Genomic DNA, 13,981 nt, shown 5'->3' with positions numbered 1-13,981 from the left:
GGTCCGGTCGGTCGGAGCGCAGATGCGCAGTCCGCAGACCGAGGGGGGGGGGGTGGGGGTGGGGGGGGGGGGGTCGGTCGCGGGTCGGGTTGGCTCGAGGGTCACACCGCACACCCTCGCCGCAGCTGTGAATAAATTAGTTCTCTACTCGAGCGACACCAAGCGCCCTCTCCCCGCCTATTAATCAATCCTCGTCGTCCGACGAGTTGAGCTCGAGACGCTCAGGATTGGATCGCAACACGAGCCGTCGTCCATGAGCACGCTCTGGTCGTCGTCGTCCGATTAGCTTCGCCGGCGACACGCTGTACGAGCCGCTTGAGCGCGGCCAGCACCTCCTTCTGCCGGCCGCGCGCCCACGGGCCCAGCATGCAGTAGAACTCCTGGAGGGAGGGAAGGGACGATGCGCGCGTTACTGTGGAGAATTGGAGCGCTGCCAGAGCTTGTACCTCGAGGTACAAAGCGACGGCAAGCAGGATCAGGCCTGCGACTGCGTGGATACTCCACATATGTGTGTCTCGAGTGTGTGTGGAGTCGGGCTCGCTCGCGGGGGCCTCGGCGAAGAAGTCTCCTTGGCGCTTGGCTGCGTAACTAGTTTTCATAGTTAGTGAAAACCGGGCGGCGATTTTGAACCGCCCGTGGCGGTTCGCGAGAGAAGGAGGGAGAGCGTTTGAGGGGGCTCACGGCAAGGACACCGACCGACCGAGGGGGGGGGGGGGGGTTGGTCGTCACATCTCCCGTCGCCGAGAGAGCGACCGACCGGAGGGGGGGTCCGGTCCACCTCGGGGGCAGACCACCTGCGACGGTGTATCCGACCGGCGGGGGGGTCCCCACGAAGTAGGGGAAAAGGGGGTACAAAATGACGCTCCTATTTTGGTCGCGCGAATTTAACTGTTGCGCTGTTCGGCACTGGGATGATTCCGCATGGTACGGGACCCCTCGATCGTCTCGCCCTCCCTCTTCTGGTGTGTTCATATGGGGCGGGGGGGATAACAAAATTCCACGCTGCTGAAGAATTTAACTAACCCAATGGGTGCGCTTCTTAGCTCCCCGGCCCTGGATGTGAGGTTACTGACTGCACTCCAAGTGCTCCAAGTGCCCCCAAGCAACTCTCTCACACAGCAGACAGGCTCGACACAGGCGCGGACTGCGACTGGCACGTGCTGGCACTAACACAGGCGGCACACTGAAAGGATGCACTCAGAATGCAACGTCCAACGAAAAGAAAGTGCGTTATTTCTTCCTCGGCGTCGCGGGGTCGCGACTAAGCTCGTCTAAGGAGAAGAGAACATCCGAGCCTCTGAACCGTGGACGGTGGTGAGCGCCCCTGCACCTCGAGTTATTTTCTCATATTGTGTTATTTGGAGGTATTTCCCGCGTCCTCTTACCGTTTTCGGAAATGGGAAAACTTTTATTATTTTATAAAACTGTGCGCGTTGCCGTTTAGCAGTTTTTCAAGAAAAATGTTTTCCCTGTATACAAAATAATAGGGCAAAGAAGGTCCCTTACCAGACGGACCAGACCCGTACTTACCGCAGACCGAGAGACAGAGACAGGTACGCACAGATCACGACCCCTGAGAGTAGGGGTCCTGTGCACAGTTTGTTTGGAGAGCACGGGACCGCCGGCGCCGAGCGCTGCTGGATGAAGGGGTGACCACCTCACACTTGGAACTGGCGAAGCTGCGCCTCTGCGTCATGGAGGAAGCGCGGCATCTCGTCGTCGTCGCCGGTGGCGTCGGGGGCAGCCACCCGCGAGCGGTTCCCCCCTGCCGTGCGAGGGGTGGCCACGGTGCTGACCCTCTGCGTCTTCGATTCGCGGAAGGCAGTGTAGGGCGTGCCGAAGCACCACCACTCCAGGGTAGCCAGCTTCGTCACAACTTCCAGGTGAGCCAGCTTCGCCCTGTCTGCGACGGTGGTGCAGACGGTGGTGGCGGGAACCGCCGCTGCTGTCGGGGCAGCCGCCGTCCAGGCTGCCGCTGCAGGGGCTACCGACGTCGCAGGCGCCGCTGCAGAGGTCGCTGACGGGGTCGCAGGCGCCGCTGCAAAGGTCCCAGGCGAGACGGACATCCGCACCTGCCGCTGACTCACAGGCGAAGCGACGCGGGCGCGGGCGACCCTCCCTCGCTCACAAGCCTGGAGGCTCGTTGCCGCCCGCTCGCGACGCAACGTTGTGTCGGCGCGAGTCGCGCTCTGCTCGATGAGCAAGAGCAGCGAGGCCCGCTGGTTGCCCGCGAGCATCTATTTCGGCACACGGTTGCAACTGACCGGGGGACCAGCCGCCGCCCCGAGCAGATTACCGGGAAACTTTGAAGATTATTTTTCTTTCCAAGAAATAAAGAAGAGCACCGCGTGCATGCAGGGACTGAATATATTAGGTATATTGTTGGAAAAAAATTTATGTGTACACTGGCGAGGTACTCCCACGCCTCTCGAGGTTTTAGTCTGGCCGAGTCAACCCGAGAGTGCTGGGGCGAGCCTCGGCGAGACTGGTCACCTGTTTTCACAGCAGGCTGGAAGTACCTCGCCAGTGTGTACACACGTATGGAGCCCGCTTCGCCGAGAAGCCACTGCCGGGAGTGCGGCTGCGTCGGGCCGGTGATGCGGCTGGACGGCCTGCCTGGCGAGCCGGTCCTCGTCGCTGGCCTGCCACGCTGCGGCTGCTTCCGCTCGCTGGCCGCGCGCGCCAACCCTGCTCTCACCGAGCTGCTCGCGCCAGCCTCGCACGCCAGCGCACGCGACGCCGGAGAGACGGACCCGCTGGTGCATGCGCTGCTAGTCGAAGGCGGCGCGCGGGTGGTAGATAGAGGGCGGCCGGGGCCAGAGCGGATCCACGACCTCACCTCGCACGACCCAGACGGCGACGGCAGTGGCGACGGCAGTGGCGACGGCAGCGGCCGGCCCGCATCGAGCAACGGCGCTCCAGAGCGCGGTGAGACGAGCAGAGCGGGTCGCGGCGGCGGCGCGCGGCCGGTCCTCTCGGTGGAGGGGCTCGCCGCCTCGCTCGGCAGCACTGGGAAGCGCGAGCTCATGGTGTACCACACCGAGTGCTGCGATGAGGCGCAGAGAGAAGAGAGAGAGCGCGCGCGCTCTCGGCGCGGCACACGCGGGAGAGGTGCGTGCGCCGTGTGCCCCAACACCGCGTGCGCGTCGCGGCGTCGCAGGCGCTGCTCGGCTCGCTGCAGCTCTCGGCCGAGCTCACGCTGGGCGACCTGGTGAGAGCGGTCCGAGAAGAGCTCGACTTTAGCGCCTCCGCAATCTGCCGCGGCACCGAGCACTCTGGCATGCAGGCGCCGCCCCCACCTGACCCTCGCTCGCCAGCCGCCGTTTGCCCCTTTGCCTAGCCCCCAACGCTCCCCGCGCCCGCCGGCCGGCAGGTGCCGCTCCACTGCGGCCAGTACGGCCTCAAGGCGCTGCCCTTCTTCCCGCGCCCCGAGATGCACCTGATCGCAATCTCGGCCGAGGACGAGTGAGCGCGGCGCGTCGTGCCTGCAGCGGCGTTACAGAAGTAGTGTGGCATGGACCATGGGAGTTGTCTCCATGGTAGTTGTTTTGAGGTGTGGGCGCAGTTGAGAAGCTTTGGCGTTTTCTTTTTATTTATAAAAAAAAAGAGCCGCAGGCGCTGGGCCCCGGGCCGCACAGCTGCCGGGCGCGCCGCCCTCTCACCTGGCCACCTGATGAGCCTGCTCCGCCTCGATTTGCTGCCCGCACCCCTCCTAGCCGCTCTCTCGATATTTGCTCTCACCCTCGTGTACGTCATCTTTGGGGCCGCTCCGTCCCCGCCCGAGGCCAGCGCTGCAGCATCAGCGGCCGACAGCAGCGCTGCCGCCGCCGCCGGCCGACCCGCCAGTGGCAGGCAGCCGGTGGTCGTGTTTTACGGCACGCTCAAGGGCGGCAGCCGCCGGCTCGCCGAGCGGCTGGCCGCCGCGCTGCGCGAGGCGGGCGTCGCCGCCGAGACGGTGAGCCTCATCGGGTACGACACGGACGGCCTCACGTCGCTGGAGTGCGCCGCGTTTGTCATCGCCACGTACGAGGGCGGCGTGCCGCCCCCGGGGTGCGAAGCGGCGGTGGACTCGCTCGCCAGCGCCGCCGCAGACTTTCGCGGCACTGATCTCGACCTGCGCTCGCTGCGATTCAGCGTGTTTGGGTGCGGCAACTCCGAGTACCCGCGCCGCGACTTCAACGCGGCGGCGCGGCGGCTGGACGGGTCGATCCGGCGGCTCGGGGGGGTGCGGGTCGCCCGCTCCTGCTGGGGCGACGACATCGACAACCGGCTCTCGGAGCAGTTTGGCGAGTGGAGCGCGCGCGCGGTCCCGAGCTTGGCGGCGGCGGCGAGGCCGCGAAGCGGCGCAGACGCTGCGGCAAAGCGGGGGGCGGCGCGGGATGGGAGCGCGGGGGCGGAGCAGGCGGCGGGCGGGCAGGATGGCCGCGCCGTCGGCCTGGAGGACGAGAACGGGGACGAGGAGGACGAGGGGGAGGGGGAGGAGGACGGGGAGGAGGAGGATGCAGATCAGGGCGGGCTGTCGGACAGCGGTCCACCACAGTGCAAGCGGAGGGCGCGTCCCTGCGAGGCTCTGCGAAGGGATGGATGAATGGCTGGCTGATAGGCGGCCTGGTGGACGTCGAGGACCTGGGCGCGCGGATGAGCAAGCGCGCGGCGGCGGCCGGCGGCGAGGGGGCTCTAGATGTGCGACGTATGCCTCGCACAGCGCCGTTGTGGAAGAGCGAGCGCGAGACGACACGCACGCGTAGCGGTTGGCAAGAGTCCGCGAGTCGGCAAGAGTGCGGTCCGCGATGCCGTGCTCGCAGCCTCAAGCCTTGCGTGCTCGCGCTCCAGGCGAGGGTCGCAAGAAGATGGTGAGTGAGTCTTTGCGCAAGTCGCTCACGAAGCAGGGGTACAAGATCGTCGGCTCGCACTCGGGGGTCAAGCTGTGCCGGTGGACAAAGGCGATGCTGCGCGGGCGGGGCGGCTGCTACAAGCACACCTTCTACGGCGCCTCCTCCCCGCCCGCCTGCTGGCCGCAAGAAGGAGGAGGGGATTGCGAGCGGAGTGCGGCAGCTGTGAGTAGTATCTGATAGGCATCGCCTCGTACTCGTGCATGGAGGCGACACCGTCCCTCGCGTGCGCAAACAAGTGCGTCTTTTGCTGGCGGCACCACGACAACCCGGTCGGCACCTCCTTCCGCTGGGAGGTCGACGACCCGCACGAGCTCGTCGAGGGCTTCGAGCGTGAGCACCTCAAGATGGTCAAGTCGCTGCGCGGCGTGCCAGGCACTACCCCCCCCCCCCCCCAGAGAGAGAGCGGCTCGAGACGACGCGGGATTGAGATGGGACGAGACGGGACGAGGCTGGCCGAGGCTGGCCGAGGCTGGGCCGGGGTGGACCGAGGTGGAGCGCGGGTAGGCATCCTGCCCGAGCGGCTCGAGGACGCCCTCCGGCGCGTCCGCCACTGCGCCCTCTCGCTGGTCGGCGAGCCGATCATCTACCCGCGCATCAACGCGTTTCTCGCGGAGCTGCACCGGCGCCGCATCTCCACCTTCATGGTGACCAACGCGCAGTTCCCCAAGGAGATGGAGCAGCTCGTTCCGTGCACGCAGCTCTACATCTCCATCGACGCGCCCACGCGCGAGCAGCTCAAGGCGGTGGACCGGCCGCTCTTCTCCGACTTTTGGGAGCGGTTCAACGAGTGCGTCGGCCTGCTCGCGCGCAAGCGGCACGCGCACGCTCTTCCGGCCACGCTCCCGACGGGTGACAGCGACTGACGATGAGGCGCGAGTGCATAGGCAGCGCACGGTCTTCCGGCTGACGCTCGTCAACGGCTGGAACGACTCCGAGCTCGATGCGTACGCGGAGCTGGTGCGGCGCGGCGCGCCGGACCTGATCGAGGTCAAGGGCGTCACCTACTGCGGCGACTCGAAGGCCTCGCCCCTCGCGCACGAGTCGACCGCGCCTCTTCTCCACGTCTCCTGCTCACACCGGCCCCGTGGGTCCACAGGCGTCGCCCCTAACCATCAAGGAGTGCCCCTTCCACCACGAGGTGCGCGCCTACTGCGAGCGGCTCGCCGCCGCCGCCGGCCCCGGCTACACCATCGCGTCCGAGCACGCCCACTCCAACTGCGTCCTGATCGCCGCCGACGCGTTTTGCCGCGACGGCGTTTGGCACACGTGGATCGACTACGAGCGCTTCTTCGACCTGTACCAAGACTGGCAGGCCAACGGCACCGAGTTCACCGCCGCCGAGTACGCGGCCCCGACGCCGTCGTGGGCCGTCTACGACCCGCTCGCCACCGACGGCGGGTTCGACCCCGCCGAGAGGCGGGTCGCGGGCAGGGGGGCCGCGAAGCGGGCGGCGAGCGGCGCCGCCGCGAGTTGACGGCGGAGCTGCTGCTCTTAGAGCTGTCAAACGTTAACTTTGGGCCTAACAGTTGCACTATTGTTGGCTGAAATCCTTAACGTTGTTCAAGTGTTCATCCCAGCCCATGCTGTTACTGTTTGTTACTGTTGTTACGCCCCCCACAGCAAATCGGTTTTTGCCCTTAACTAGTGCTGTTTTCGTTGGGCCGATTTTCGCTTGACTTGGTCGGTTTTGAGCACTATTTTCAGCCAACGCCCACAGCAAATCGGTGAAAACCTGCTCTGCGAGAGCGAGTTTTGTGGCTTATCTGGCTTCCGTCGGTCGTCCCGTGACTGATCGCGCCGCCGCGTTGCACATTGGACACATGCTCTCGCGCGTGGCGCTGACGGGGACTATTGTGCGCCTCGGCGAGGCGCATAATAGTCCCTAGTCTGGCAACGGCCAGTTCTGTCATCCTGGTGCTCAAGGAAACGGAAGCGGCGAAAGCCGACGCCTGCCTTGGTAGGTTTTGGGCCCTGGGCCAGATTCGGGCTTGGAGGTGGCCGCGTCGAGTTTTGGATCTCGACGCGCCCTTAACCTAAACGCGCGTCGAGATTAGTGCGATTTTTGGCGATTTTTGATGGCCTATTTTTCGCTTGGCAGTGGTGGGAAATCGCACTATTTAAGGGCAAAAACCGATTTGCTGTGGGGGGCGTTACTGTTGTTCAGCGGCCAGCAAGCAGAAAACGGCAAAAAACCCGGGTAAAACCCGAGAATACCCCCGGGATTTTCCAGGTATTTTCGGGTATTACCCGCACTGGACGCTGGAGATCGTCGTGGGTCACTGCCAGGCCTTCCTTATTGTTGTTCAGCCGGCCTACAACGATTGTCACCGTCAGCGGGTCCTGAGTTTTTGCTGGGCGGAGGTTCGCTGATGACGCCTCCACCGCTTGCGAGCGAGCACCCCGCGCCGACTTGCTTCGCATGCGGTGACCTCCCACGCGCTCCCTGGCCGCCCGCGCGACTCCTAGAGGACAGAGACCGTGGACGGACCCTCCCCGCGGCCGCTCGCGAGCGCTCGGTGGTCAATCTCACCTCAACCACCCTCAGCGCGCGCGCGAGCGCGCCGCCACTCGGCCGCACGCACGCACACTTGTGCCTGTGCGGTGTGGACGCGCTCTGGACGCGCTCCTCTGACACACAGGCGTCCCACTAGGTGTCCGCTGGTCCTCGACACCGCTGACGTCGCCACTATCGCCATCTGCGAAGGCTTGGTGGCGTCGTCGCCACGCTGCCCAGCGACGACAGCGCGGAGCTCATGGCATCGTCCTCTGCGCCTCTCGGACTCGAGTTGCTCGTTCCCGCCGGCGTCGCACAGCTCGGCATCGTCCGCGCCCGCAGCGAGTACGGCCTGACCGACGCCGACCTCCAAGGGCTGCCCCGCTCAGCGCATCCCGGCGCTGGCGTCGTGTTCTCCGTCAAGGATCTCGCTCGCGTCGCCATCCTCAAGGGGTACCGCGATCGCGGGCAGCGGGTCGTGCGTATCACCAGGCCCGACGTCTCGCGGGCCGAGACGCTCTTCCTTCCCGTCGGCATCATGACCACGGTCGGCGAGGTAAAAGCCGTGATGCCGGGACGCGCAGACCTCCTCGGGCGCCGGCCCGAGCTCTGGCTCCGGCCTGAGGAGCGGCGCGCTGGCGGGCCGAGCAGTGCGCCGCTGCACGGACCGGCACAGCGCTTGTGCGAGTTCAGGGCCGACGGTTCCGCGCAGACTCTCGTCGAGGCAGGCGTGCCCAACGAGGCGCTCCTCGAGCTGAGGCGCGCGACTGACCGCGAGGAGGCGGAGGTGGCGAGGCGCGCGGAGAAGGTCGCGGCGACGTCGCTGTGGGCGATCGAGATCGCGGCCGAGGAGGCGAAGATGGCCCGCGAGGAGGAGAAGAAGCGGGCGCGGGCGCGGGAACAGAGGCGGGCGGAGAAAAAGGCTAGGCGGCAGCGACGGGAGCTGGAGAGGCTGCAGCAGGCGCGTGAGACTGAGAGGCAACAGCGGGAGCTCGCTCGAGCGAGCGAGCCCGAGCCCGGGCCGCAACGTGGGCAGAAACGCCGAGCACGTTCGCAGGGTTGGTGAGCCCGTTGCGCGGTGTGTGATTGGTGTGGTTTGAGGTTTCGTGCGTGAGCGAGCAACCCGAGAGACGAGAGTCAGGAGCGCGCTTCGCCGCAAACGCTCGCGCACACGATGCCATTTTGTGTACGCATGCAGAAAAAAGGAGCTCACATCGCCACAGCCAGCCAACGCTCGATATGCTCCCACACTACCAGTGCCGAGTCCACGTAACATGAGTTTCTGCTCCACACATTCGCCTGTCTGCGTTGGCGAAGCAGCCGCGGCGGCGAGCGCGAGGCGCCCGCAGCGGTCGCACCACTGCCGGCCGTGCCTCGATCGCCCTCCTCGCGCCTAACATAGATTGCGGCGACAGGAGAGTACTCGGCGCCGTTGTGCTGGATGCGGCCGTGTGGAGCGGCCATGGGCGTGCCACAACCATTCGCGTGCATGCCATCATAGCGGAGCCAGATGAGCTCGCGCGGGTCAAGGACGTAGGCGATGAAGTGACACTGGTCCAGATAGTAGAGGACGGCGATGAGTCGAAACGAAGCTGCCGCGGCCGATCCAGTGCCAAAGCAGTGCTGCTGAGGGAGGCTGTGCTGCAAGGTGGCTGGCGCGCGCTCGGGGAGCTCGAGGGCAATGAGCCGAGGGAAGGTGCCACTATCGCTGTGTGCGGGGACGCCACTATCACTGTTGCTCGCGGCTCCTCCAGCCGCTGCCAGGCCCGCCCCGACGTGTGTCGTAGGCCAGCTCGTGTGCGGTACTAGCTCAAGGGTGCCCGCACATTGCGCGCAGCGCATATTTGAGCGCGTGGATCGCACAGTGCTGCAGGATCTGTCCAGCGCTGCCAATACGTTGCCACCTGCCGCATACAGCTCCTGCGTGGTCAACAAGATGAGCGGCCGCCACTCGTCGTTAGAGGGCTGGACCAAGTGCGGGCGGGCGAGCTCATGGCAGTTGGAGCACGTTGGCGTGAAGGTGACCCGCAGAAAGAGGTGGTGCGTGTCGGTGTTGCTCAGCAGAGTCGAAAGCACGCTCAATGCCGATCCAAATCGCCCCATCCCCTCATCGATAGCCGCGTGCAGCTGCGCCTCATCAAGCGCCCCAAGTCTCGCCTGGAGATGACCTCTCCGCACTGCATCACGGAACGCGTTGAGGGTGGCGATCGCCGACGAGATGGTGGCGGCGTCAAGCAGCCCCGAGGAGTTGTACAGGTACTGCCGTGCCTGAAACCACTGGTGCAGCGGCGCGTCGAGCTCCGGGGTGATGAGGAGCTCGCCCTCCTCGGAAGACGAGTGAGCGTAGAGGTCGAAAAAGTTAGAGGCATGAGCAGACGCGGCTGGAGGGAGTGCAGCATCGAGATCTCGCGCATCAGGGCGCCATTCGCGTGGTTCTGCACATAGGTCGGCGAGAGAGTGTCCGGGTCCTCTCGCTCCCTCTGCGAGGACGTGCCCGCTATCGCAAAGATGATGCGTCCCGTGAAGCGTCCCGCCAGCTCGGTCATCATCGTGTGGTCGCCAGGCAGCGGCGAGTCGATGCAGCTTTGCACGAGATGGTGGCGCTCGACGCCGGTGGCCGCGTGGGCGAGCAAATTGTACTCGTACGGGAATTGGCGCTCCATGTAGGACATCAACTGCAACGGGTTGCAGCCGGTCGCAGCAAAGAGCGGCCGCACCTGGGACCAAACCCGATCAAGCTCGGCACGCATCTGCGGCCCAAGCACGGCGCGAAGGGCGAGCTCGCGAGGCAGCCCCTGCCGCCAAACCCGGAATGACCAATCGGACATCAGCTCCATCTTGGAGCGGGAGACGGCGGCGAGGGGACTCAGCGAGTCGACAGGAAATGTGGACAAGAGCGCCTCCTCGCCCTCGCCGTTCTGCGGCAGCTCTTCAACTGCCTGCAAGAGGGCAGCACAGAGTGAGCGCAGGCAAAAAAGCAAGGGGGAGATGCAGCGAGGAGGCACCTCGAGAAGTTCCTGGTAGAAGCCTGAGGGCTCGGTGCCGTCGTGGGAGTCCTGCTCCTCGCCCGCCTCTTCCATCACCTCGTCGGCTTCCAAGTAGTTCTCGAGCTGCTGGCCGGTGAGCTGGTCAATCTCACGGTCGACCGACCCCTCGTTGAGCGAGACATCGGCATTTGGCGCTAGATTCCAGGCCTCGGCTGCCGGCGAGTTCCTCCATACGCAACCCGACTCATCGAAGACGAGCACCATCGTTGGGTGGCCGCACTTGTCGCACGGGGTCAGCCCATCTGCCGCCGAGAGCCGCTCTGCCCATTCGGGCTGCTTCATGGCGACCCAGCCACCGAGGCCTCCCCGGCCGCGGTCGCCGATCCCTTCCTACAGTGCCACGGTTGCCGTGAAAACATTTGCGAGATGACGGGTGCACAGATGCTCGCGAGGCACCGAGTTGAGAAGGTGGCCCACGTTGCTTTGGTCGCCAAACCTCATCGACGCCACCGGCAGGCCAGAGGTGAGACAAATGGTCTCTTGGTGATCAAACAGCGCCTTTGGCCCAGCGACCGCGACGACCGCGCCGTACTTCTCGTTCCGAATCCACCTGGCCCTTGACAGGAGCACCCAGAGCGATGCATTCTCTTGGGTCTCGTGCACTGCCATTTTCCGAAAGTAGTTATGCCGCTGCTTATATTCGTTGCAGAAGTTGAGCGTTGACTTCCTGTCAGACTGCAGCACGTGAAGTTGACTCTGTGGACTCACGACCAGCACCGTACGCACCGGCTCTTCCTGCAACAGGAAGCAACAGGGGCTGTCATGTTGCTGGCGCGGTCTCGGCAGCACGTCGAGCGTGCAGAGGCGATGGCAGGTCTGTGCGCGGCTGAGCCGCGCGTGTGCGCACCGTGGGCGTGTCGTTGGACGCACTCGCCCCGGAGCGTCGGCGAGAACTGCTCATGCGGGCCCACAAACAGCGCCGGCGACCGAACGCAAACACAGCCACTCGATTCGCGCGTCCGTCCGCGAAACGCCTGTGCACAAGTGCCCGCGAAGCCGTTTTTCTTCCGTGTTTGAGCTAGCTTTCCGGCCGGCATTCCCTCTAGCAATCAAAGTTTAAGGCAGAGTTGGCTCCTTCTGACCAAGGAGCAGACTTTTTATGAGACAGAATACGCCGTTAGTCCAACCAGCAGATGTGAAAAATGGTAGCGAGAGTGCACACCCGTGTGAGCGTGCCCCACACCCGTGAGGCGTGAGCGTGACCCATTGCCGCCGTGAAACAAGCACATGGCTAGCAATTGCAGGCGGCTCTCGCGCAGCGCAACGCCCCGCGTGCAGCGGAGGCGGCGACCGACGCCTGTCTGAGCCGTACGCGGGCGAACGCGCCCCGACACGCAGACTGACGCTGACGGCCGCAGCAGCCCTCGCCCCCGCCACGTGGCACCCCTCGCCCCCGCCACACCCGCGCGAGCTCGCCCGCTGTGGCGGCGCGGCGGTCGCGGTAAAAGGCGCGACCGCACTGCCTCTCGGCCGCTCTAGCCGAGCCGAGAGCGCCCTCGCCCTCGCCCTCGCCCTCGTCGCCGCCGCTGCTCCGGGTCGCTGCGGCCGTGGAGAGCGTGTCACGCGGCTCGACGGCCGTCGCGCCCCAAAGGCGCAGTACGGCGCGCGCCGTCGAGCAGTCGCGGCTTCTCAGCTGTGGCCACGCGCGCGCCTGCGCACCGCGGCGCCGCGCCGCGAGCAGCGGGAGCGTCAGGACGGAAGTGCGCCTGGCGATGGAGTATGAACAAGACGAGCGGGAGGGCACCGAGACACATGTTCGCCGCACCGGTGGATGGTCCAATAATGGTCGTCGTGCCTGCGCCTGCGGCTATTGCAGCGGCAGCGGCGATCGCAGCAGCAGGGCAGCTAGCTAGGATCACCGGCGCCTCACCCGCCCGTGGAAGCTTTGTGGCCTTGTCCGGCCACGTTGTACGGATCAATGTCGCCGGCGCCGAGGGATTACAAGCCGCGCCCGCCTGAGCGAGCGGCGTCAGCCAGCCGCGCAGCGCTCGGCGAATCTGAGTGAATGTCGGCGGCGCGCTCGCGACAGCGCAGCGCCGCACCGTGTGCCCTGCAGAAGGCGAGCGTCGTCGCCCGGAAGGACGGCATCGCGCGGAGCTGGCTCTATGGACGCACGATCAGCGCCGTCCGCGGCTCTTCCTGCGACAGGAAGCAGCAGGGGCTGTCATGCCGCCGGAGCGGTCTCGGCACCACGTCGAACGCGCGGCGGCGGGGGAGGTCTGTGGGTCGCCAGGGCGCGTGTGCGGGCCGAGGGTGCGCCGGTGGGCGTGTGGGGTGGGGAGGGTTGCTCAGGGGCGCTCACACGCACGCACGGCGACGCACGGCGCGATTGCTTCGCATGCGGTGACCACAGAAGGTGGTTCTCGCTAGAAAGCGGAAGACGCGTAAGAAGCGCACCCGGCGAGAATCTGCGAGAGACTGCGAAGAGAGATAGGAAGAGGCGGACGCCCAAGGGTGGGCGGCATCACACCCCTCTCCTTAAAATCCCTGTGTGGTGGCGGCGTGCCGTCCTCCCATCCCTCCCTTGGGTTGTCCGTTTTCTTTCGTTTATTTTTGGGGAGAGGGCAGAGGGCAGAGGCCGGACGATTGGCATCGGGTTACGGGCTAGAGAGCCCTAGCCCTGGGGGTGCGCGTTCGCAGGGCCATAACACGGGTCTCCCAGGCAGCAGCACTTGGGTGCACTTCGGCTGCAGGACTTTTTGGGGGCGCGCCGCCACGCGCGTCCCCACTTTTGTATCACAGCTGCGAGGGCCAACCAAGGAATTCGGAGCGGTCAGATAGTTAGCGAGCGGTCAAATAGGTCCTGGGCCGCAGGCCGGCGCGCAGCGCCACGCCGCCAGGCGTCCGCCGGAGGCCCGCCGGAGGCTAGTGCTGCGGCCACATTCCGGCAAGATTCCGCCGGCTCCTGATGCATGTGTGGGTCGGCGCCGCCGCAGGAGCGTCGCTGGCCTCGTCGGTGCTCGCGTCCCTCTGGCTCTCGAACGTGTTTGCCGTCGCCGGCGCGCACGTCGGCGCGCGCGCTGCGATGCGGAGGCGCTCTCGCGCGCGGCGCATCGTGGCGGGCTAGCCTACGCCGGCCTGGTTATGGGCATGATGGTGTCGCAAAATGTTGACAATTTTCTTGCATTTTTGCTCCCGGCTTCTTGCATTTTTGCTCCCGGCTGAGGGAGCAAGCAAGCCCACTCAACCCCAAGTACTCACCATTCTTACAGTGGTGTAGCTTGTGCAGAGGCTGCAGCCTCTGCTGGGGCGGAATGCGCGGGGTTTTCGGCGCGATGCCCTCAGCGAGTACACGCTACTGCTGTGCCGCACGTTCTCCTGCGCGCGCGTGACGTGTGGGACGCGTGCGCTGCGCTCAAACGTCGCGATTTGGCAATAGGCGCTCGAGCCGGCGCACAGCGGACGGGTGCGCCGCGCAGGGGGGTCGGGGGGGTGCGAGAGGGGGCGTGGGTCGGGCGCGCACCGGCCGGCCCTGGGAACGGCCGTCACGTCGAGGTGGGGGGTTGTAGGCGGCTCGAGCGCCGAGGCGTGCCGCTGCTGTGCCG

At 65.8% G+C, this 13,981-nt stretch overlaps 4 protein-coding genes across 4 annotated transcripts; 3 read left to right on the top strand and 1 right to left on the bottom strand.

Moving 5' to 3' along the window:
* Positions 1-1,564: 1,564 nt before the first annotated feature.
* EMIHUDRAFT_219136 (hypothetical protein) lies at positions 1,565-2,237 on the bottom strand (the record flags this gene model as incomplete). Its single annotated transcript, XM_005758974.1, has 3 exons — positions 1,565-1,573; positions 1,665-1,903; positions 2,129-2,237. The coding sequence occupies 3 exons, from the start codon at positions 2,235-2,237 to the stop codon at positions 1,565-1,567; spliced, it is 357 nt and encodes a 118-aa protein (XP_005759031.1).
* Positions 2,238-2,540: 303 nt separating this feature from the next.
* On the top strand, positions 2,541-3,469 carry EMIHUDRAFT_219135 (hypothetical protein; the record flags this gene model as incomplete). The annotated part of the gene is made up of 3 exons (XM_005758973.1): positions 2,541-2,795; positions 3,161-3,211; positions 3,374-3,469. The coding sequence occupies 3 exons, from the start codon at positions 2,541-2,543 to the stop codon at positions 3,467-3,469; spliced, it is 402 nt and encodes a 133-aa protein (XP_005759030.1).
* A 154-nt stretch (positions 3,470-3,623) lies between these two features.
* Positions 3,624-6,369, top strand: EMIHUDRAFT_428437 (hypothetical protein; the record flags this gene model as incomplete). The annotated part of the gene is made up of 7 exons (XM_005758972.1): positions 3,624-4,529; positions 4,604-4,671; positions 4,839-4,989; positions 5,076-5,260; positions 5,354-5,686; positions 5,766-5,957; positions 6,016-6,369. The coding sequence occupies exons 1-7, from the start codon at positions 3,674-3,676 to the stop codon at positions 6,367-6,369; spliced, it is 2,139 nt and encodes a 712-aa protein (XP_005759029.1). The 5' UTR covers positions 3,624-3,673.
* Positions 6,370-7,292: 923 nt separating this feature from the next.
* Positions 7,293-12,352, top strand: EMIHUDRAFT_438697 (hypothetical protein). The gene is made up of 3 exons (XM_005758971.1): positions 7,293-7,319; positions 7,547-9,175; positions 12,201-12,352. The coding sequence occupies exon 2, from the start codon at positions 7,649-7,651 to the stop codon at positions 8,453-8,455; it is 807 nt and encodes a 268-aa protein (XP_005759028.1). The 5' UTR covers positions 7,293-7,319; positions 7,547-7,648; the 3' UTR covers positions 8,456-9,175; positions 12,201-12,352.
* Positions 12,353-13,981: the final 1,629 nt, after the last annotated feature.

Source organism: Emiliania huxleyi (assembly GCF_000372725.1).
Source record: "Emiliania huxleyi CCMP1516 unplaced genomic scaffold EMIHUscaffold_83, whole genome shotgun sequence".
Classification (NCBI taxonomy): domain Eukaryota; phylum Haptophyta; order Isochrysidales; family Noelaerhabdaceae; genus Emiliania; species Emiliania huxleyi.
This window is presented reverse-complemented; position numbering and strand designations above follow the sequence as displayed.